Below are 24,542 nucleotides of genomic sequence, written 5' to 3'. Positions count from 1 at the left end.
TTATTTTATTTCCCTTTTTCTTTTATAACACGTAAGCCACCTCAGATTTGAGCTTAATTATTTAATCCACTCTATAATAGTTGTCATGATTACAGTCTCTGTTTACAACACTCAGGGGTTTTAAAATCCTGTCTCCTATTCTATTCCTATTCTATTTAGATCAGTTTTTTGTTTGTTTGTTTGTTTGTTTGTTTTAAAGAAGAAGAGTTATCTACCCAGCAATCTGTTTCTCTGTCTGGGGGAGGTGGTTGCATGCAAGCTGGGGGACAAGATGGGCAGCCGGAGGTGCCAGGATCAATGGCCTCGAGGGCTGCTCCCAACTGGGTGCTTTTCCCCATACAACCTAGCACTATGCAGGTGCTAAGGGTGACATCTCTGCTCTTGAGGTCTGGCTCTGAGTAGGCCTGAGGTGCACGCCCCTCTGCTCTCTCCTCCCCCCTCTTCCCTCCCCAGAGAGAAAGCACTCACTTGCCAGGTTTATCCAGAAGCCCCCCTGCAGGGCACTGGCAGCACATCAGGATGTACTCCTGCAGGGCCTGCTGATGGAACATCCAGTGGCTCATGCTAAGGGCAGGGTCACCTGTTGAAGGGCAAAGGATCAGTAAGGGCCTGGCGGATCCAGCCAAGTATCAATGACCTAATTCCGCTTTCTCACCGGGGGGAATAGTCAAGGTTTCCTTCTCCCCTTCCTCTTCCACTCATTCTTGGTACAACTGCTATCTTCCCCATGTCCTACGCACGGCATGTCCCTTCTCCTGAACTTTGACACGTGTCAAAGAGCAGCAGTTCAAAGTGGCACTTCCACTTTCTCGAAATGCACCCTGTTAACGTGGATGGTGATCCTCAACCACATCTCTAGCAGGCAATGAACTGGCCTAGCTGTTGAACTTACCTTCCCAGACTGACCTCGGTGGCTGCTCCCAACTTGGTCCACAACTCTACCCTGGACTTCAAGAGACCTTCCCTCTAGCATATCTCTATAACTTGTTAACCAGACTGATTAGCTCAGAGAACTCTTAACAGGGGTAATAAAGTCTGTTTCTTCTACTTTTCTAAGCTTGAATTTAATCAATCTCCAAAGGGAATTCTCTAACTTGTCTCTCTCAAAGAATTTACCTAAGAAACGTTACTAGTAACTGCCCTCCTGCATCATACGATACCCTAGCAAAAACTGGGTATTCTGGTAATACTACTAAGGTACTGACAAGCAACTGGACTTCTTCACTCTGAAGTTCAATCACTATGGTCAAAGAATTCTGTGAGCCACACAGTTATCAAGTGGGAAGGAGGGGCAAATCACGGACAGGTGTGCAGAAGCATCTGTGTAGAAAATGATTAAAAAAAAAAAAATATATATATATATATATATATAGGATGTACATTAAGTCCTTGGTCAATTTTATACTTTGATACCTGGGCTAAAAGATGCCCAACAATAAATCATTAAAAAAAAAAAAAAAGATGCCCAACAATTGGTAAATGGCACCTAAAAGCTAATTTTTCTTTCTTCCAATCTTTTTGTTTCTATGCATTTTTCTACCTAGTTATTATAACTGTGTATCTTATGTTTTTCACTTACCACTATAGCCATAAACTTTTTTATTCTGCTACATAATCTGCACAGCTATCACTGTGAATAGCCATATAGTATTTTATTAAGTGGACATATAAGGTTACTGTATCATAAAAAGAACTGAAAATAACTAAAAATAACTGAAAAATGACTAAAAATCTTATATATATGTGAGTATATAAATTTCTATGGTGAAAATTATAAAAGTTTATGGTATCAATAATCTTTCATGTTTTGGAGAAAATAACAAAAAAGAAAAAAGAGGAAAAGATTTTTAAAAATAAAAACGAGGCCGGGCGCGGTGGCTCAAGCCTGTAATCCCAGCACTTTGGGAGGCTGAGACGGGCGGATCACGAGGTCAGGAGATCGAGACCAGCCTGGTTAACACGGTGAAACCCCGTCTCTACTAAAAAAAAACAAAAAACTAGCTGGGTGAGGTGGCGGGCGCCTGTAGTCCCAGCTACTCGGGAGGCTGAGGCAGGAGAATGTCGTAGACCCGGGAGGCGGAGCTTGCAGTGAGCTGAGATCCGGCCACTGCACTCCAGCCTGGGCAACAGAGCGAGACTCCGTCTCAAAAAAAAAATAATAAAATAAAATAAAATAAAAATGAAAAGTTTACGATACAGTCTATAAAGAGATTTAAGCAAAATATTAAACTGTTGAATATTTCCTTTTTTTTTTTCTTTTGAGACAGAGTCTCACTATGTTGCCCAGGCTGGAGTGCAATGGCACGATCTTGGCTCACTGCAACCTCCGCCTCCCGGGTTCAAGCGATTCTCCTGCCTCAGCCTCCTGAGTAGCTGGGATTACAGGCACGCACCACCACGCCTGGCTAAGTTTTGTATTTTTAGTAGAGATGTGGTTTCACTATGTTGATCAGGCTGGTCTCGAACTCCTGACCTCAGGTGATCTACCCTCTTTTGGCCTCCCAAAGTGCTGGGATTACAGGTGTGAGCCACTGCACCCAGCCTAAATTGTTGAATATTTCAAACAGAAAATAATAATTTATTAAATTTCTTAAAAAAGAGACACAGAGAAAAAGGGTTTCCAAGGTTGAGCACTAGATGAGGGACAGTGGCCAGCTGACATTTGGAGGCTAGGGACAAAAGCCTCTCATCTTCAACCCTGAGTTGCATTCAGCCCCGAAACACCCATTAAGAGACACAGGACACTGAGTCCGACCTAAGGAGAAGCATCCAGTCTCCTATCTCAGGCTGGCCACAGGCCACATGCTTTGATACACTCACACTATTTTAATTCCCTTCCTTTCTTTTCCTCACCTGTAAGCATAGTGGACTTTGTTGTATAAGATACATACATATATGATGGGACTTCACTCTGTCGTCTTTTACTTATTTCCAAGGTTGTTTCCAGTTCCTTGCCATTATGAGGAATGCTGTGCTAAATCTTTGTCAATATTATCTATGCTTAGGATTATTTTCTTCAAATAGACTGACCACAGTGGAATTATTCGGTTAAAGGGAATAAACATTTTTAAGGCTTTTAATAGATACTGATAAACTGCTTTAAGAATTTATAGACTACTCTCAGCACAATCCCTGTGGAGTAGCCCTGCTCTGCAGGAGCAGTCAAAAATAAATATATAAATAAACTAAAAATAAAAACAAAGACTTTATGTAGCTGCCAGCAAAATTTAAAATTTTGCTCTCCCACCTCCAGCATTAGCACCTTTTTGTTGTTGTTGTTGAGACCACCCAGGCTGGAGTGCAGTGGTGCGATCTCAGCTCACTGCAACCTCTGCCTCCCAGGTTCAAGTGATTCTCCTGTCTCAGTCTCCTGAGTACCTGGGATTACAGGCACAAGCCACCACGCCGGCTAGTTTTTGTATTTTTAGTAGAGACAGGGTTTCACCATGTTGTCAAGCTGGTCTCGAACTCTTAAAGTGATCTGCCCAACTCAGCCTCCCAAAGTGCTAGAATTAGAGGTGTGAGCCACCATGCCTGGCCAGCTTTAGTTACTTTTTAAAAGTAATCAGCAATTAAAATGGTAAAAATAAATAGTACCTGATAATTTATTTTGATTTGCATGCCTCTGATGACTAATTAGGGTGAAATTTTTCCGTAACTTGTGTTTAATATTTGCATTTCCTTATGACGCTGTCTGTTTGGCCTATATCTTCTGAGATCCAATAGTCAATTTTATTAACCTAGCTTTTTCTTATATTTGCCCCTTGTCTACATCATATGCTGCATCTATTTTCTCCTTTTTGCTCCTCTGTTTTGGTTATGTGAGTTTAAAACTTTTTAAAATTAATTTTAAAATTTAATTAATATAAAACATATATATGTTTTATACTATTGATTGTTCCTTTGTGATTTCCTTTTTAAGAAAATATTTAATGTGTATGGGGATTTTTGGGGGGATGAGTAATGAAAATGTTCTAGAATTGTCATGATGGTTCGTAACTGAATAGGTAAGTTGTATGGTATGGGAATTATATCTCAACAAAGCTGTTATTTGAAAAAGCATATTTATTAAACTTTAGGAAACTGCATTACATATCTGTACAAAATGTACATATATTTCATATCCTATAACAAATAAAAGACTATTTTTATAAGACAAATGATAACCTGTGGCTAAAATTAGAATCTGAAAAGAAAACGCTATGTTTATCATATAAAAAATTATAGACTGTTTCAGTGACTTCCTATATTATTGAAGCTTAGAAGCTCAAAGTTCAAAAATTCTACAAGGAGCTTCCAGAAATCCTGAATTTGGACACCAGCACACATAATCACAACAAGATGAAAGCAGATATGATTATAGGGTGATAACTGCACACTGGAATCGGCCTTTTAAATCCTTTCTCCCTCTTCCTGAAATTATAGGTCCCCATTCTCATCTCATTTTGCATTTCAAAGGTTCTTTTCATCCAAAAAAATAAAAAGTCTTTCCTCACCATAACTGACAGGTGCAGCCATCTGTAGCTCAATTTCACAGGTGGGCAAGAAAATTCCAGGGTATGTCCCAAATAACATACAAGAAGCCAGTAACTACCAAGCCAGGCAGAAACTCACAGGCCTGCTGCTTTCTTACTGTTCCACAAAACAAAAAACCAAATAACTCACTGATTTAGTCAGCACTTGAGATTTCTTAAGCCTTTTTTTTTCTTTTCTTTTTTTTTTTTTTGAGATGGAGTCCCGCCCTGTCACCCAGGCTGGAATGCAATGGCATGATCTCGGCTCACTGCAACCTCCGCCTCCGGGGTTAAAAGTGATTCTCCGGCCTCAGTCTCCTGAGGAACTGGGATTACAGGTGCGTGCCACCACACCCGGCTAATTTTTTGTATCTTTAGTAGAGACAGGGTTTCATCATGTTGGCCAGGCTGGTCTTGAACTCCTGACCTCATGATCCACCCGCCTCGGCCTCCCAAAATGCTGCGATTACAGGCTTCCTTTGCTTTTTGAGACCCAAGTCTTGCTGTGTCGCCCAGGCTGGAGTTGCAGTGGCACTCTCTGCCTGCAACCTCTGCCTCCTAGACTCAAGTGATCCTTCTACCTCAGCCTCCTGAGTAGCTAGGACTACAGGCACATGCCACTATGTCTGGTTAACTGTTTTTAATTTTTTGCAGAGACAAGCTCTCACTATATTGCCCAGGCTGGTCTTGAACTCCTGGGCTCAAGAGGTCCGCCTGCCTTGGCCTCCCAAAGTGCTGGGATTAGAGTCATGAACCACCGTGCCCAGCGTTTTAAGCTATTAATAATAATTCCTTCTTCTACTCAAATACCGTCATTTACACATAGAAGGTAGTCATTGGCATGGAGCCACTGATGGTCACTTGCTGGGTTAGGGCATGGCCTAGACCCATGTGCTGCACTAGAGCATTCTTTTTGCTTTTTAGTTAGCAATATGATCAATGCCTTTTAAAAAATGTATTTGTACATTTACCAAAATAAAATTAGTAATGCACATCGTTTTTTTTTTTTTTAAAGGGCACCGTATAATATAGAAGTATAATATAAATCTATTTATATTATACTTAAAATATAAAAGGGCGCAGTGTAATATAAAATCTAAAAAGTTGGCCGGGTATGGTGGCTCATTCCTGTAATCTCAGCACTTTGTGTGGCCGAGGAAGGTGGATCACTTGAGGCCAGGAGTTTGAGACCAGCCAGGCCAACAGAGTCATACCCTGCCTCTACTAAAAATAGAAAACATTAGCTAGGTGTGGTGGCACACGCCTGTAATCCCAGCTACTCAGGAGGCTGAGGCACAAAAATCGATTGAACCCAGGAGGCAGAGGTTGCAGTGAGCCGAGATCGCACCATGGCACTCCAGCCTCACCAACAGAGTCAGACTCTGTCTCAAAAAAAAAAAAAAAAAAAAAAAAAAATCTAAAAAGTCTCCCTCCTTCTGTCTTCTGCCTCCTTCTCTTCTCCCAAAGGTACCCATTGTTAAAGGGGTTTGGTGGGGGTTCCAGGAAAAGCTGTGTACATCTCAGGCTGTGTGCCCAGGGACTGCTCCAGGCCCTGCCCCTTACACTTGATGATGTATCTTGGAGAGCTTTCTATATCAGCCCATGGGATGCAGCTACTGTTTGGAGAGATTTTTATTATGTAACCCTTAACCTTTTGATGGGCACTTAGGCTGCTATTACAACTCCACTTCAATATACATCCTTGGCTAATATCTCTGCAGGTAAATTCCTGACAGTGCACTTGCTGTGTTCAAAGGGTAAGTGCCCTTATAATTTAAACGGATGTCTCCAAACTGCCCTCCAAAAAATGATTTACCTATTTACATCCCCACTAACAGTATCAAATTACCTGTTTTCTCACACTCTCCCCAACATAGGGTATCAAGTTTCTTAATCTCTGCCAATCCGATAATAAAAACAAAGAGTGCCAGTCTTTTAATTAGCATTTCTTTAACTACAAGTGAGCTAAACAACTTTTCGTTGGATTAATGGCCACCTACTGTGGTTATGAGCAGGGCAGGGTTCAGATGCCAGCTAGTCTGGATTCACACAACCACATACTAACCCTTGTGAGTGCCAATCAGGTATTATAAAGCAGTCACTTAGCCTCACTGTACTCTGTTTCCTCATCTGTGAACAATGCTACCTATTTCATAGGGTTGTTTGGAGAATTAAATGAGAAAATATATGTGAAATGCTCAGTACAGCCCCTGGCATACAGTGAGGACTTGCGAAGACTCCGCTACCAGTAGTAGCAGCAGTTGTAGGAGAAAAAGTAAGAAGGACGGCGCTTTCTCTGGCACCTCTCTCTTCAGATCCTTTGCCTGTTTTTCAGTTGGGTTGTCTATCCATTTCTTACTGGTTTGTATGATTTTTTTTTTTTCAAATTAAAGAAATTAGCCATTCATCACTTGTCATAAATATTTTTCCCACCTTGCTGCTTGTTTTGTTTGTAGAATTTCCCTGTTTTTGCAAAATAACTTTTGTTATCTTTCTTTATGCAAGAAATACGTATTAATTATAGAAAGATTAGAAAATACAAACAGAGGAAACAAACATCACCTGTAATTTCACATCCTAGATACTTTCTATGAATTTTTTTGAGTCAACTCTTCACCAAAAATGGGATTCCACACATATTGCTTTGATATGATCACAATATATTGTGACTATCTTTCTACACTGCAGCCCCTTTTGATTCCCTAAGTCAGTATTTTGCCCTCCTCTCAACACACTTCCCTTCTTTACAGACTCCTATCTGTTCCAAGTTCAAGAGATGCCCTGTGTCTGAGAAGAACCTCAGACAACACAGCCAATGAAAAAAGCTGGAAGCACCAAGATTCATAGGCACCCTTTTCCACTGACAAAGCCTTGAATGCTACCAAGCCCTCTAGAACGTGTGCTACAATAAATAATTAACCAGCAGTCCCCCTGGAAGACTTTGACAGGTGGTGCTCCTGTTATAGCTTGCTCCAGATTTCCCTGGGATTGCAGAATTACTGCGTCTTACAAATGCCAGGGACAGGTTTGTAAAAGACTGACAGTTTTACCAGGGGCTTGACCTCACCAGTTCCAAATAAAGAGATCACCATGACCCCAAGTTTTTTTCTACCTTAGAAATGTCAGGTTGGGTGCGGGGGCTCACGCCCGTAATTCCAGCACTTTGGGAGGCCGAGGCGGGTGGATCACCTGAGGTCAGGAGTTTGAGACCAGCCTAACCAACATGGAGAAACCACGTCTCTACTAAACATACAAAATTAGCTGGGCGTGGTGTTGCAGGCCTGTAATCCCAGCTATTTGGGAGGCTGAGGCAGGAGAATCGCTTGAAACCAAGCGTTGCAGTGAGCCATTGCACCTTGTTCGCCTAGGCAACAAGAGCGAAACTCCATCTCAAAAAAATAAAAATAAAATAAAAAATGTTTGACTTGGGGAATTCCTGACTTCCCTACTGGTGGTCAAGGCAGACACTGTGCAGGCTCCAGAGTCAGTGCACTTGCTGACAGTGCACTTGCCGTGTTCAAAGGGTAAGTGCCTTATATGCCTTAATACTGACACCTAAAGCCCAGTGGGCCCAGGCCGGGAAAATGGGACAGAGGCTCTGCTTACTTTAATTCAGTGTCAGAAATGGTCACAACTCAACAACTCAAAGGAAATTAAGAAACTAAATAATGAGGCTCAGGGCTGGACGTGGTGGTTCATGTCTGTGGTCCCAGCACTTTGGGAGGTGGAAGTGGGTGGATCACCTGAGGTCAGGAGTTCAAGACCAGCCTGACCAACATGGTGAAACTCTGTCTCTACTAAAAATATAAAACTTAGCCAGGTGTGGTGGCGCATGCCTGCAGTCCCAGCTACTCAGGAGGCTGAGGCAGGAGAATTGCTTGAACCTTGGAGGTGGAGGTTGCAGTGAGCCAATATCGTGCCACCGTACTTCAGCCTGGGAGACAGAGCAAGACTCCGTCTCGGCGGGGGGAAAAAAGGGTGGGGTGGGGGCGGGCCTCCGAAACAGGAGAAAAAAGTGTGGGGAGGGGCAGAAAGGAATCTCATCTTTCACATTTGAGCAGTTACATTATCCAGCTAAGTCCAAAGAACAGCTTCTCTCTGGACCCAGGGATCTCACTCCAAAAACAGATGAGCAGCCAGCAGGGCCCCATGACTTCCCCTCTCCCATAGGTCTACTCAGAGACACCTGCTCCCACATCAAGTACACCAGAAAGATGGTGCAGGAAGTAGCAGGCAGACTGAGGTTTCAAGAGGTGAAGAGAAAATGTTCCCGGGAGTTAGCAGGCAGACTGAGGTTTCAAGAGGTAAAGAGAGAATGTTCCCAGAGTTTTTGCTCGCTAACTACTTCGGTTTTGCATTCCCATTTGAGACCCCACAGAAATGAATGTGGATTTCTCTACGCCAATGGTGCAGGTGGAACAAACTCCCATTTAGGCTTGTTCAATGAATGTAAAATAAAACATTTCTAATGGTGACAACTCTGCAGCCAGTCAGACACAGCGAGTCTTTTCTCCATGGGTTCTGGTTCTCTACCCCTTTACGCAGTTGCCTTTCCTGTTGCTGTTGCAACAGTGACTGTTGCAACACTGGGTTTTCAGCTCTGCCCTGCACCCAGAGGAGGTGGCAGTCACCACAGAGCCCAGGACAGGAGTGGGCTGCTCCTTCCAGATAATGCAGAAGCAGCACCCACTTCCTCCCCGCTCCTCGTAGCAATTTCAAGGGAGCTCATTCTGTCAGCCAATTTGAAGAAGCAAGGAATGACACTAAACCAATGAAACTAAATCTTACTCTGCATTCGCATGCCCCACGGCATGAGGTTCCACACTGGGCACTCAAAATCCAGGACAGACAGAGCTCATTTCAACCCCTCTAAAAAAGCACACTGGGCTTCCAGACTTTGTGAGTAGTGGAGGGAAATCATCCAGCCTCAGCAAACAGCTCCCCAGGCTCACCTTGGGCGTGCAGTGCACGGTGGAGCAGGGGCAGGAGCCCTGCCTGCCAGAAGGAGTAGCAGCCATCCACCAGCTTGTTGCAGCGGCCCTGAAATCCTCCTTCAAATCGCATCTGCCGGCTTGTCACCCATTGCTGAGGAGACACAGAAGGGAAAGGCAGTTGTAGGCTAAAAGAGACAAAATCCAGCCCGACAGGATCTCCAGGAGTCAATCTGTGGGATGGAGGGTTTCCCATCTTGTGGCTTCTCGGCACTCCAGTTTTGGTGCTCTGGTTTTCTTTCTTCCCTCCCCACACTGCCACAGACACACAGTGAAGCATTTAAGCCAACGCTGTGGAGGCATCCAGCACTGATCTCTGCTCAATGCCTAGCAGACAACTACCTTTTCCTGGGTTCCAAAGCAGGGCCAGTGCTGAGAGGATAAAGAGGCCAAGCTGGTTTGTAAGGAGACCTTCAAATTCTCTTAATAAACATGGCTTAAGTTGGAAATTGAAGGCAAGACTAACAGTAGCTCATTTCTCATTACTCCCCTGCTCAGGGAAGTTTATGAAAAGCAGATAAATGGAATTTGGTACTATATTTCATCAGATGATCTCAAACTGCTTCTGACTTTTACTTGGCACCTGGGGAAATTTACCCAAGGTCTCTTAGCAAGTCACTAGCAGGCCTGAAAGCAGAAGCCATTCATTCTAATTACCAAATGACAATTCTGCCCAGCCTGTGGCTCATATAAGAAAATCTTTTACTTTGAAGCTGTAAAATAGGTCTTGATGTCGCTCAGTGGTCACACACGATACCACCATTCCTTGCTTATCTACAAGTTTTCTAAACACACTCTACTACAAAGATCAAGATAGTCATGGGTTTGGTCGCTTGAAATGAGCAGAACCAACTGGCTGAGCAGATATGACATTTCCATTTCCCTCCCTAGACCACCTAGGCCATTCCAGCCACAGACTCACAGAGCTGCCTCACTCAACTGAAAGGGTACAGGGGAGGGTACTTCCCGTTTCTAGAGCCTTACTAGGTCAAGTTCCTGAAAGAAGCCACTGGGACCCTTGATGGAAGTGGGGGCCAGCCCTCCCCTAAAAGCTGTAGTTTAGATTATATCCCTCTTCAAGGCAACACCTGCCCATAGAGAGTCACAGTCACAAATTCTTAAAAGAGACAGAAAACACTGCACTGCAGGTTCAGGCTGGTCTTAAATGAACCAGGGCTTCCAGCATGTAATGGAAGTGGGCTAAGCATTACTCAGGCAGAGAGAAAGCAGGTGCTGCAGTGGGAGTCCGTTCCTCATTTCTACTTACCGTAGGGCTTAAGTGTTTTTAAGCAGACTAATTTATTTTTTCCAGTGCCTAAGCCCATGGATTTGTTCTGTTTCCTTGGGCTACAGGAATTCATACTTCAGATATGTGTCCTACTTCTCCCAAAGCAAATGGAAGGGAGTAGTTTGGGTTAGAGCATGGGTCCCTAACCCCCGGGCCACGCCAGGCTGCACAGCAGGACATGAGTGGTGGGTGAGCCAGCGAAAGCTTCATCTGTATTTACAGCTGCTCCTCACTGCTCGCATTACTGCCTGAGCTCCACTTCCTGACAGATCAGCAGCAGCATTAGATTCTCATAGAAGCACAAACCCTACTGTGAACTGTGCGTGCCAGGCTTCTAGACTGCACGCTCTATATGAGAGTCTAATGCCTAATGATCTGTCACTGTCTCCCATCACCCCCAAATGGGACTGTCTAGTTGAAGGAAAACAAGCTCAGGGCTCCCACTGATTCTACATTATTGTGAGTTGTATAATTATTTCATTATATATTACAATGTAATAATAATAGAAATAAAGTACACAATAAATGTAATGTACTTGAATCATCCTGAAACCCCCGCCCCACCCCCCACCCCACGTCCATGGAAAAATTATCTCCCACAAAACCGGTCCCTTGTGCCAAAAAGATTATTACTCTGTGTTAGAGGGACACTAACATTTATTAAGTACCTACTATGTGCCAGGCCATTTATAAATGTTCTCTCCTTTAACCTTAAAAAAATAAGGATAGTTATCCCTACCTTATAAAAGAAAAATATCAAGCTAGAAGAGATTAGACAATTTGCCCAAGGACCCATGTCTCAAATGTAGTAGGGACAGGGTTCAAATCTGGAACACTGCCATTATAACTGAGGCACTCCCTGATCACATTCCTTATTTCTGCCTGGGAGATGGGACTTTTTTGTTTCATCCCTTATTGGTGCTCAGATTTTAAAACATCTGAGAAACTCAAGTTCAGCATACAAAGTTGGCTGTTTCGGCATGAGCCTTCAAGCCTTCAGGAATCTTTAAAAAGACTATGCCGGGGGAGGCTTTCTGAAGGTGGAGGCAAGATGCTGCTGGTTACATCTCTACAGGGTACGACAGAAACTCTCCAGGAAGCTCACGATGGGCCGTACAACGGGAGGCTGGCATCTGAACTCAGGCAGAGGAGGTGCATGTCAGTTGCAGCTGGTTTGCTTTGAGGTCATGGTCAGGGGGCACATGCTCCTCAAATGACATGACGGGGAATGCCTTCTCCTTGGTGGCCGTGGAGGTGTGTGTGTTTGTGCACCCACTGATCATTTAACTACAATCTAGTGACTCCCTGAAGCTGACTGCTTTCTGAGTTTCTTCTGAATACTGGCCAGGAGCTTGGGGTCCAGACGTAAATGTTGGGCTGCCTTCTCAATGCAATTAGCCAGCTCTGCCTAAACAACTCATTTAAATGTAGGTACTAAATGTTTACACAGTATAGCAGGTAATAAAAGTTTGGTTTCAAAATGCTGCAAAACTCTTCTTGTAACTTTTCCTCTTAGGAGGTTCTTTCTATAACACACGATAACCTCTAATTCTACATAACTGAAATATAAGGAAGGTACTCTGCTCACACCAGATGTCTGCGGGACACAGTCTATGTAGTCTACACACTATGTGAAAAGCTCTAAGCAGGAAGACAGAAAGGCAGAAGGGGGAACCAAGACAGAGCAGCTGCTCACTCCTTCCTCTGTGTTGGAACAGAGCTGACTGTTAGCCCTTCCCATAGACAAACTCTCCCGAAGCCTGCATGTCTGAGTACAATCACCTCACCATGACCTGGGGTCTGAGAGGAGGCTGGTTCAAAAGATACTTACTAATAAGCTCTTCAAGTTCAAGGAACGTTCCCTCTTGAGGATTACCAGCGCGGCCAAGCCACAGAAGGTATAGCCACCGTGGGCTTCCATCCCTGGTACCCCGCCAATGCCACCTTCCCAGTTCTGACACCTAAGAAGAGATTGAGAAAAGCAGATTGAGTGGCCACTGAGTGGACGTACACAAGTCCAGGACCATCCTAGGTGGCAGAGAAAAAGTTCACTCAGATTAAGGTGTGAGCCATCACAACTATGAATGAAAAGATGCCAACTAATTAACTTTTGGAAATGTCTTTTCAAAAAAAAAAAAAAAAGCTAGGCCTGGTGGTGCCCATGTGTAATCCTAGCTGCTCAGGAGACTAAGGCAAGAAGATCACTTGAGGTCAGGAGTTCAAGGCTCCAGTGAGCTATGATCACGCCATTGTGCTCCAGCCTGGGTGAAAGAGCGAGACTAGGTCTCTAAAAAAATAAGTACAATAAAAACTGTAAAATGTTAAAAACCCAGACACTTAGAAACAGCCTACTTGTGTAAGAAACATAATAATTCAAATTATTACTCTTTGGGAAAAAGTTATAAAATCATATACACACACACACACACACACACATATACATATAGTGATAACCATCAAGTTGAAACAAAATTGAAAAGTGATTGTTGATTCTAGTGACCTTTTATTTTTGCAACAGGGTCTTAACTCTGTTACCTAGGTTGACTGCATATCATGGCTCACTGTAGCCTCAACCTCGTGGACTCAGGCAATCCTCCCACCTCAGCCTCCTGAGTAGCTGGGACTATGGGCACGCCCCACCATACCCGGCCAATTTTTTGTATTTTTTGTAGAGTTGGGGCTTTGCCATGTTACCCAGGCTGGTCTTAAATTTCTGGCCTCGAGGAATCCTCCCACCTCAGCATCCCAAAGTGCTGGAATGACAGGCATGGGCCACCGCACTTGGCCTCTGGTGATCTTTGAGTACAGGTCTACTGGTAATATTTTTCCTTTTTGTTTTTCTCTTTGTTCAAAAAGTTTTTATAATGAACCTTTATACTCTTCAAAAATAAACGTTATTTTAAAAAATTATAATTAGGTCAGGTGGCAATGGCTTCTTAACAGCCTGCAGAACCATGAGCCAAATAAACCTCTTTTCTTCCTAAGTTACCCAGCCTCGGGTATTCCTTTATAGTGACACAAAATGGACTAACACAAGGACAAGAAATAACTGACTTAGTAGAATAGAGAAACCTTCCCTACCCAAATGGTAGGGATGGGAGAGGGGCAACAAAAAGCAAGGTGATGTGCTCCAATAAAAGGCTCCAGGATTAGAGATACAGGGAATCTCCACAAAGTAGAATGCGTTTGAACCAGGTTTGTTGGTTGCAAACTTATCTAAGAATCAGACCTTTAAGTCCCCTACTCAAATCCAGCAGAAGATGGGAAGTTTCAGAGGTTTAATCAAAAGGATATGAGTTCCAGAATATCCAACAAGCTAAGAGGAGGAGGGAACACTGCATCCAACGGGATTACGTGAGAATCAGCAATCTGAACACAATAACCCCAGCCCCATTCCCTTGTGTATTTCACACAAGGCTGCCAGTTTCATACTCCAAGCAGGATTTAGAAGATTCCTCTCCGAGGGAACTGATAAGCCCAAGGGAAAAACCCTACAGATACTGCTTTGAGAATTCCCCAGTGAATGGCTTGATCCTGCCCGCCCTCGCAGAGCTTTCCAGCAGCTTTTCAGTGCTGGACCCTTAAAAATGAACAGACAGCTGTAGAGTACTAGACATTTGACTGCAGTCTCTACTATGAACGAGAAGGAGACCAAAACAAACAAAAATAAACTAGAGGATATAAGGCATGGAGCAAAAGAAAACTTTTTAAAGTTGTATCTTTAGATAAAATATTATATGAAGTAAGACTACTGAGACGACAAAATATCCCCAGAAAACAAGAGAGTATATAAAAAAGTAGTTAGGAAGTAAAAGTAGTCAGGGAGGAAAACTAAAAATAGGATTACAAAAATAAAAACAAGAGGATTAGACGATAAATACTAAGAGAATCTGTCAAAGTGTAAGAAGAAGGATTAAGAGATGGAAACCATGCAATGAAGTATTTTTATTTTTATTTATTTATTTTTGAGACAGAGTCTCACTCTGTTGCCGAGGCTGGAGTGCAGTGGCACAATCTTGGCTCACTGCAACCTCTGCCTCCTGGGTTCAAGTGATTCTCCTGCCTCAGCCTCCTGAGTAGCTGGGATTACAGGTGCACACCACCATGCCCGGCTAATTTTTGTATTTTTAGCAGAGACAGGGTTTCACCATGTTGGTCAGGCTGGTCTCGAACTCCTGGCCTCGTGTTCTGCCTGCCTTGGCCTCCCAAAGTGCTGGGATTACAGGTGTAAGTCACTGCACCCGGAAGTATTTTTATTCTTTTTTATTTATTGATTGATTTTGAGATGGAGTCTCACACTGTCACCCGGGCTGGAGTGCAATGGTGCGATCTTGGCTCACTGCAACCTCTGCCTCCTGGGTTCAAGCAATTCTCCTGCCTCAGCCTCGCGAGTAGCTGGGATTACAGGCACCCGTCACCATGCCCGGCTAATTTTTTGTATATTTTGTAGAGGCTGGGTTTCACTATGTTGGCCATGCTGGTCTCGAACTCCTGACCACGTGATCTGCCTGCCTCGGCCTCCCAAAGTGTTATGATTACAGGCCTGAGTCACTGCGCCTAGCCTCAAAGTATTTTTAAAAGTCAGACAATCAAATGTACTAATGGGATGTCATATTTTAAAAAAGAGGCTGGCCAGGTACAGTGGCTCATGCCTGTAATCCCAGCACTTTGGAAGACCAAGGCAGGAGGATCATTTGAGGTCAGGAGTTTGAGACTAACCTGATCAACATGGTGAAACCCTGTCTCTACTAAAAATACAAAAAAATTAGCTGGGTGTGGTGACACACACCTACAATCCCAGTTACTCGGGTGGCTAAGGCAGAAGAATCGCTTGAACCTGGGAGAAAGAGGTTGCAGTGAGCCAGAGTGCACCACTGCACTCCAGCCTGGGTAACAGAGCAAGGCACTGTCTCAATAAATAAGTAAATAAATAAATAAATATATAAGAGGCTGGGCACGGTGGCTCACACCTGTAATCCCAGCACTTGGGGAAGCTACAGCAGGAGGATTACCCATGAGTTTGAGACCAACCTGGGCAACGTGGTGAGGTTTTGTCTCTACAAAAATTTTAAAACTTAGCTGGTGGTAGATGCCTGTAGTCACAGCTACTGAGGAGGCTGAGGATGATCACTTGAGCCTGGAAAGTCGAGGCAGCAGTGAGCCATGATCGCGTCACTGCATTCCAACCTGGGAGACACATGAGACCCTGTCTCAAAAAAAAAAAAAAAAAAAAAAAAAAAGGCCTGGCGTGGTGACTCACGCCTGTAATCTCAGCACTTTGGGAGGCCGAGGCAGGTGGATCACTTGAGGTCAGGAGTTCGAGACTGGCCTGGCCAACATGGTAAAACCCTGCCTGTACTAAAAATACAAAAATTAGCTGGGCGTGGCGGTGGGCTTCTGTAATCCCAGCTATTCAGGAGGCTGAGGCAGGAGAATTGCTGGAACCCAGGAGGCAGAGGTTGCAGTGAGCCGAGATCACGCCATTGCACTCCAGCCCGGGTGACAACAGCAAGACTCCGTCTCAAAGAAAAAAAAAAGAACAAACACAGAAAACACAAGAGAAGAAATTATCAAAGAAATACTATAATAAAGATTCTTGGTACTAAAGTATAAGCACTTCCAAATCGAGTATCAGCACAATGAATAAAAAATAATCCACGTCAAGATTCATCATCAAGTTTCCAAACAAGAATAAAGATTCCAGGCCAGCCGAGGTGGCTCATGTCTGTAATCCCAGTACTTTGGGAGGGTGAGAAGGGCAGATCACTTGAGGTCAGGAGTTTGAGACCAGCCTGGTCAACATGGCAAAACCCCGTCTCTACTAAAAATACGAAAATTAGCTGAGCATGGTGGCAGGCATCTGAGGTTGCAGTGAGCTAAGATTATGCCACTGCACTCCAGCCTGGGTGACAAAGCAAGATTCCATCACACACAAAAAAGAATAAAGATTCCAAGCCTCTACAGAAGGACAGGATGGGGATAGAGAAAGAGAGACAGAAGAAAAAAAAACATACAGAGAATTAAGAATCACAATGGCACTGCCAGGTAGTACAGCACAGTGGAATCCACTTGACTTCTTTGTATTTCAGCTTAATACAAAATTGAAAGGCTGGGTGTGGTGGCTCACACCTGTAATCCCAGCACTTTGGGAGGCTGAGGCAGGTGGATTGCTTGAGCTCAGGGGTTTAAGACCAGCCTGGGCAACATGGAAAAACTCCATCTCTACTAAAAACACAAAAATTAGCCAGGTGTGGTGGCATACACCTGCAGTCCTGGTTACTTGGAAAGCTGAGGCAGGAAGATAACTTGAACTCAGGAGGTCAAGGCTGCAGTGAGCCAAGATCACGCCACTGCACTCCAGCCTGGGTGACAAAGTGAGACCCTGTTTCAAAGAATAAATTAATTAAATTAAATTAATTAAATTCAGTATCCCACCACTTGACATATAAGGAAACTATGACACAGAACAGTGGAATAACTTGTACAAGCACAAAGCTAATCAGAAACGGCACACCTGTAATTCCAGCACTTTGGGGGGCTGAGGCAGAAAGACTGCTTGAAACCAGGAGTTCAAGACCAGCCTGGGCAACACAGACTCTGTCTTTACAAGACATTTTAAAAATTAGCTAGGTGTTGTGGTGCACACCTGTGGTCTCTGCTACTCACGAGGCTGAGGTAGGAAGACTGCTTGAGCCCAGGAGGTCACGGCTGCAGTGAGCCGTGATTGTATCACTGCAATTCAGCCAGGGCAACAAAGCAAGACCCTGTCTTCAAAGAAAAAAAAAAAAGCCAGGCGCAGTGGCTCATGCCTGTAATCCTTGAACTTTGGGAGGTCAAGGTGTGTGGATGGCCTGAGCCCAGAAGTTCAACCCCACCTGGGTAACACAGACAGACCCCATCTATACAATTTTTTTAAAAAACATTAGCTGGTTATGGTGGCACGTGCCTGTTGTTCCAGCTACTTGGGAGGTTGAGATGGGAGTATTGCTTGAGCCCAGGAGGTGGTGGCTGCAGCAAGCTGTGATCACGCCACTATACTCCAGCTTGTGCAACAGAGCAAGACTCTGTCTCAAAAAAAGGAAGGAAGGAAGGAATGAAGGAAGGAAGGAAGGAAGGAATGAAGGAAGGAAGGAAGGAAGGAAGGAAGGAAGGAAGGGAGGGGAGAGATGAAAGAGAGGAAGAAAGAAGGAAGAGAAGAGGAAAGAAAGGGCAAAACTGGAAGTCAAACCCAGGCTGTCTGAGTTCTGTGTCTAGGCCGTGCCTAACCAATCAACCCTCCTGCAAACGACAGCTGTACGCTGAACAAAATACAAAAAAACAGCTTCCTGAGGGCTCAGCTGACTGAAACAAGGCAGGCAAATTTTGGTGGAGTTTGAAACTTGGAACAGAGAACAGCACGAAGTTAGTCCCTCCCTTCCCCCACAACTTTTTCTCTCTGGTTTGCCCTCAGGATGGCAGCCGTAGCCCAGGGTGGTGGCAGCAGGCCAGGGGTCAGGGGTCAGGGGCGAGCAGCCAACACTCTAATGGGAAGCCAACCATCCTTCTGGCAGGAAGATGCAGGCTGCCAGAAACTGAGGATGAATCCAGAAACAGGAAAGTCAAAGAAGAAAAATCCCAAATTCTGCATTTAAACTCAGTTCAAGTTTCCGCATACGTGCTGGAGAAACAAAGCAACTTCCAAGCAAGAACTGAGCTCTGAGCTGCTGCAGGAGTGACAGTTTGCAGCTTGAGTCTGACCAAGTTGACTGCCTGCTTAACTGAAAACATCAACACCCTTCAGGGCAAACCACCAGAATCCATACCGTTCTGTTGTATGACACCTCCACCATCACATCACAATGTCCAGGACACAACACAACATCACGCGGCACAGGAAGACTCACGGAGCTGACATGCCAACTCTAAGACACACAGATGTGGAAATTCCCAGACAAGCAATTTAAAGCAGACATTATAATTACATACTTACCACAGCAAAGTGAAGAAAAATACACTCATAAAGAATAAAAAGATGGGAAATCTCAGCGGAGAAACACAAAATATAAAAGAGAACCAAACACAGGCAGTGCCTACTCTCCAGCTCTCCACTATATATAGCTACCTTACTATTGAGCATGACATAGTCCTCAATGAACTCTGGTTACTATTATCAGCCTTATTCACAATGACATTGGAAGCTAGAAGATAACGAAGCAATGCTTACAAAATTCAGAAAGAATACAGTTTATACCATTTCCAATTTAGAAATCTCTAACCAAATAATTAAGTGTGAGATTAGAACACAGATACATGCAAGATATTAAAATTTATCTCCCAGGTCCCCTTTGTTGGGATCTGTTGGAGTACAATGCTTCATGAAAATAACCAAGAAAAAGGAGGACAGGGACTTCAACAAAGGAGAGAAGTGAAGTGAATTTCATGCTGAAAGGAAGCTTCGGAAAGCCTGCTGTGCAGCAAGCTGAGAGCAATCTGTCCAGACTGAAGCAGGAAGGCAGAGGGCTCCAAGAGGGGTGACTCAAAACGCACGCACGCACAGACAGGTTACCTGAAGGGTTTGACTACGTTTAGAGTAATTTTTTTATAGCTCTGACAGACAATTTGGGAAAGAATTCATAAGTACATTCATGATATATTCATTAACTCCAGGAAAATGAAACTCATACAAAAAAGGAAATATGATTTCAGCATATCATCTGGTGTCACTGTAAATTACATTTACATGGTAAGACATGCTACTTTGATAAAAACAAACATTTTTAAACTAAAACAGTATCTGAGCTTGGCTATCATTCCATCACAGTATACATGTGTCTACTATACCTTTTGCTTTTTTTTTTGAGACGGAGTCTTGCTCTATCACCCAGGCTGGAGTGCAGTGGTGCTATCTCGGCTCACTGCAAGCTCCACCTCCCGGGTTCACACCATTCTCCTGCCTCAGCCTCCCGAGTAGCTGGAACTACAAGCACCCACCACCTTGCCCAGCTAATTTTTTGTATTTTTAGTAGAGACGGGGTTTCACCATGTTAGCCAGGATGGTCTCGATCTCCTGACCTCATGATCCGCCCGCCTTGGCCTCCCAAAGTGCTGGGATTACCGGCGTGAGCCACCACACCCGGCATGTTTTTAAATTATGAAATATTTGAAGCATCCAGGAAAGTACGGCAAATAAAATATAGAACATACATGTATCTAATACCTAGCTTAGAATTAGCCATATACACTTCAGGTCTTTATTGTTGTTAATGATTACAGCTGAAGTCTCCTAAGCAGACTTATCTCATTTCCTTTGCTCTCCCCCCAGCAGGAATCACCATGCTAAATTTGGTGTTTATCTTTCGTATGCATGTTTTTATATTATTACCACATGATTCTTCTCAGAAACAATACAGAATTCTCTTGCATGTTTCAAATTTTAAGTAAATGTGCTAATCTGTATGGTTTTTTGTATTTTTTTCTTTTCATTCTTTCAGCTCAACAGAGAGATTTTTCCATATTGATCCATGTAACTCTAGTTCATTCACTTTGACAGTTACATTATATTCTGATGCAACTATACCACATTTACCATCTCGTGCTTATGAGCACTGAATCTGTGTCCAGCTTTTGGCTCTTATAAACAAGTCCTGTGCTCCTCTCTCCCATTCGTGTGTGCGAGGGTTTCTGTGGGAGTGGAATTACTGGGTCCTACGCGAGGGCACCTTTGATATATTGTCAAATTGCTCTAAAAACTGGTTAAATCAGTTCAGGCTCTCACTAATATTGTTTACCAAGGTTTGTTTTATCCTTGCCAATCTAAAATATAACATTAAAGAAAGTTTGGAAAAAAGAAGACATTTTAAGTACTTAAAAAAATCATTAGATAACCCTAATGGATCTCCTGTGATTTTGTATTCCCTTCCGAGTCCCTCTGCATTTTCTTTATTTTTCTGAAGTAGCGTCGTGACCGCCTGCTCTCCAAGAGGCCAGGAGAAACCCTAGTTTCTCTCACCTTGCTATCCACTCAGCAGTGCCCTCAAAGAGGTCTGGAGTGATGATGTTGGTCAGCGAGGCTACGGAGGCGGCACAGTATGCACTTCTGGAAAGACAGAAACAGGAAACACATTAAGCTCTACGGAAGAGCGAATGCGGCTCAGTGAACTCCGCGGGTGGACTGCTCGCCTTGCCTAGTAAGCTGTAATCACCTCCTGTCCTCACTCTTGGCACACGGTCAGTCCTCCTGGGTCTCCAACTGAGAGGTGTGACATTCTATTTGGATAGAGTTGCTCACGGCATGGCTTCAGTGAAAGAACATGACATTCTATTCTCCCTACCTCCACATGGTCCAATCTACATCAGAGGAAATAACAGCCATATCAATTCATGTCAAAAGTGGATTCAGCCCTTCTTTCAAAGACCTATAATGGTTGCCATAAATCTATGGTATCATTCAGGTACTTCTGATATCATTCATTTGGATGTTAGTACTGTTTCAGATCCAGGATTTCTGTTTACAGCCTTGACATGTTAAAGATTAACTATACTTTTACTGCAACAGATAAACTGCAAAACAGGCCACCAAATTGTAATATACCAAACAAGGATAGGAATAGGTGAGTCCACTCCAATACAGTCCTTAACCCTCTAGAGGGAGAAAAGAGGCTTGATTTCAAACTTCTCACCAGTACACACACAGACACACACGTTAAATGAAAAAGGCGCAGGTCTATATTTTTTGTTTTGCTTTTGTTTTGGTTTTTATTGAGACAGGGCCTCACTCTGTCGCCCAGGCTGCAGTGCAGTGGTATGATCTCAGCTCATTGAAACCTCTGCCTCCTGGGTTCAAGCAATTCTCCTGTATCAGCCTCCCAAGTAGTTGGGATTACAGGCGCATGCCACCATGCATGGCTTACTTTTGTACTTTTAGTGGAGATGGTGTTTCGCCATGTTGGCTAGGCTGGTTTCAAATTCCCGACCTCAAGCAATCCACCTGCCTCGGCCTCCCAAAGTGCTGGGATTTACAGGCGTAAGCCACTGCGCCCGGGCTATTTAAAAAAAAAAAAAATTATTAGGCTGGGCATGGTGGCTTACGCCTGTAATTCCAGTACTTTGGGAGGCCGAGGCAGGTGGATCACGAGGCCAGGAGTTCAAGACCAACCTGACCAATATTGTGAAACCCCATCTCCACTAAAAATGCAAAAATTAGCTGGACATGGTGGCGCACGCCTGTAGTCCCAGCTACTCGGGAGGCTGACATAGGAGAATCACTTGAACCTGGGAGGTGGGGGTTGCAGTGAGCCAAGATAGTGCCACTGCACTCCAGCCTGGGCGACAAAGCGAGACTCTGTCTCAAAAAAACCCAAAGCAGAGGCGGAGCTTGCAGTAAGCCAAGATCGCGCCACTGTACTCCAGCCTGGGCAACAGAGCAAGACTGTCTTAAAAAAAAAAAAAAAACCCAAAACAAACAAAAAAAATCATTATACTTGATTTGGGATCATTCTTGCTATTCCATCCTCCCAGCCCTAATTCTTCTCGGGGCACATTTTATTTCAGCTTCTCCCTCTGTCATGGAATACACACATAGACTGCCTTTCCTTCCCCTCTATGGCTTTTTCAAATACCCAGCACGGGGAAGACAAAAATCATTGGTTTGAATTCTGCTCAAAAATCCTTCTCCTGGCCAGGTGTGGTAGCTCACGCCTGTAACCCAGCACTTTGGGAGGCTAAGGCAGGTGGATTATTTGAGGTCAAGAGTTCGACATCAGCCTGACCAACATGGTGAGACCTCGTCTCTACAAAAAATACAAAAATTAGCTGGGCATGGTGGCACATGCCTGTAATCCCAGCTACTTGGGAGACTGAAGCAGGAGAATCGTTTGAACCCGAGACAGGGGTTGCAGTGAGCCAAGATCCCACCACTGCACTCCTGCCTGGGCAACAGAAAGAAACTCCAGAGGCCGGGCGCGGTGGCTCAAGCCTGTAATCCCAGCACTTTGGGAGGCCGAGACGGGCGGATCACGAGGTCAGGAGATCGAGACCATCCTGGCGAACACAGTGAAACCCCGTCTCTACTAAAAAATACAAAAAACTAGCCGGGCGAGGTGGCGGGCGCCTGTGGTCCCAGCTACTCGGGAGGCTGAGGCAGGAGAATGGCATAAGCCCAGGAGGTGGAGCTTGCAGTGAGCCGAGATCGCGCCACTGCACTCCAGCCTGGGCGACACAGCGAGACTCCGTCTCAAAAAAAAAAAAAAAAAAGAAAGAAACTCCATCTCAAAACAAAACAAACAAACAAAAATTCTTTTCCTAAGGGCTCCTAAAAAACATAAAAGAAGGGCCTAGTTTCCATATCTTTTTTTTTTTTTTTTTAAGATAGGATCTCGCTTTGTTGCCTAGGCTGCAGTACAGTGGCGCTATCATGGCTTATTGCAACCTCAAACTCCTGGGCTCAACTGATCTTGCCTCACCCTCCTAAGCAGCTGGGGCTACAGATGTATGCCACCACACCTGGCTAAGTTTTTAAAAGTGTTTTGTAGAGACAGGGTCTTGCTATGTTGCCCAGGTTGGTCTTGAACTCCTGGCCTCAAGTGATTCTCTCATCTCAGCCTCTCAAAATGTTGAGATTACAGACATGGGCCACCATGCTCGGCCCTGGTTTCCATCTTACTCCTTATAGACATAACATGAAGCCAAATTTACTGAGGTATTCCAAAGAAGTCTCTGCGGAAGCTGCATGCATTATGATCCTACTAGCATTTTTAGCAGCCAAAGGCACAGTGGAGGTTTAGTTCTACCAGCAGGCATTGGGAGCACACAAGAGTCACAAGTGCCAATGCCAAATGTGATCATCTACCATCAGCTAATTTAGAAGATCTGATCTAATTTCCTTGCAGTCGTGGGCCTCTTAGAGAGGCTCAAATGCATTTGCTCTTGAATCCTATTGTGACTTGTTAGGTAGGAGGCAACCTATAATACAGTTTGCCTCTCACCAGTGAGGTCTAATACGTGATGGCAGCAGACACGAGTTCCAGGTCTCACACTGAGACAGGGAAGAAACATAATACAACCTTTTCATGTATTTCTACCCCTTTCCCTCCATCCAGTCATCGCAGCTCTCAAATTTGAATTTGTCCACTAACTTTCCATCCTTGCTGCCATCACCCAAATCCAAACCTTCTTCGAACTGGATCAGTCTCCCTGCTCTCCCTCCCTCCAGCCCTGAAACCAGAGGGCTTTTATTGGAATACTACAATTCATCACTGCAATTAGGAAACATCTAAGAAAATACAAATCAGATCACATCACTAAACTCCAGACTCCATAGGAGATTTCAGGGCCTCTGTGGCCTGTTCCCAGCCTGTCCCTCCAGCTCCACTGCTCCCCTGCCCACCAGGCCATCTACACTTCAACACTGAACTTGTCCTTTCTTGAACAACACATGCGCTCTCACCAAACTTCTGCAAATGCTAGATCCCTGCCTCCACCTTATCCTCACAGAATGCTCCAGATTATATAACCTAGATTAGGAGGTCAGGAATAATGACTCCTGCCTTTCTTAAGAACTGAGAAAAAATGGTGCTTGCTATGAGTTCACTGAGATTTGATTTTTTACAATACACTGGAGCTATAGACCCTTGAGTAGGCTCATCTCTGAAACTATCAGCAGTGTAACAGAGCAGAAAGCTCATCCAGAGACTGCTGTCTATCCCAGAAGGGCAGCAAGCTAGTCTCCAGATGTCAAACTCTCCCCTGTCACTGCTGCTTCTCTCAAAGTCA

At 44.1% G+C, this 24,542-nt stretch overlaps 2 protein-coding genes across 3 annotated transcripts in view; one reads left to right on the top strand and one right to left on the bottom strand.

The window, feature by feature from the left end:
- FNTB (farnesyltransferase, CAAX box, beta) overlaps positions 1-24,542 on the bottom strand; it is a 77,897-nt gene that overhangs the window by 8,499 nt on the left and 44,856 nt on the right. Inside the window, exons 7-10 of the mRNA XM_025392258.1 lie at positions 20,782-20,868; positions 12,625-12,754; positions 9,467-9,599; positions 469-580 (exon numbers count right to left, since the gene is read on the bottom strand). Coding sequence (XP_025248043.1) covers positions 469-580; positions 9,467-9,599; positions 12,625-12,754; positions 20,782-20,868 — 462 coding nt within the window. The remainder of the gene's footprint in view (positions 1-468; positions 581-9,466; positions 9,600-12,624; positions 12,755-20,781; positions 20,869-24,542) is intronic.
- The window catches only part of MAX (MYC associated factor X), a 97,158-nt gene that overhangs the window by 48,888 nt on the left and 23,728 nt on the right, over positions 1-24,542 (top strand). The gene's annotated exons all lie outside the window — the stretch shown is intronic.

This window comes from Theropithecus gelada, chromosome 7b (assembly GCF_003255815.1).
Source record: "Theropithecus gelada isolate Dixy chromosome 7b, Tgel_1.0, whole genome shotgun sequence".
In the NCBI taxonomy this organism is placed as follows: Eukaryota; Metazoa; Chordata; class Mammalia; order Primates; family Cercopithecidae; genus Theropithecus; species Theropithecus gelada.
This window is presented reverse-complemented; position numbering and strand designations above follow the sequence as displayed.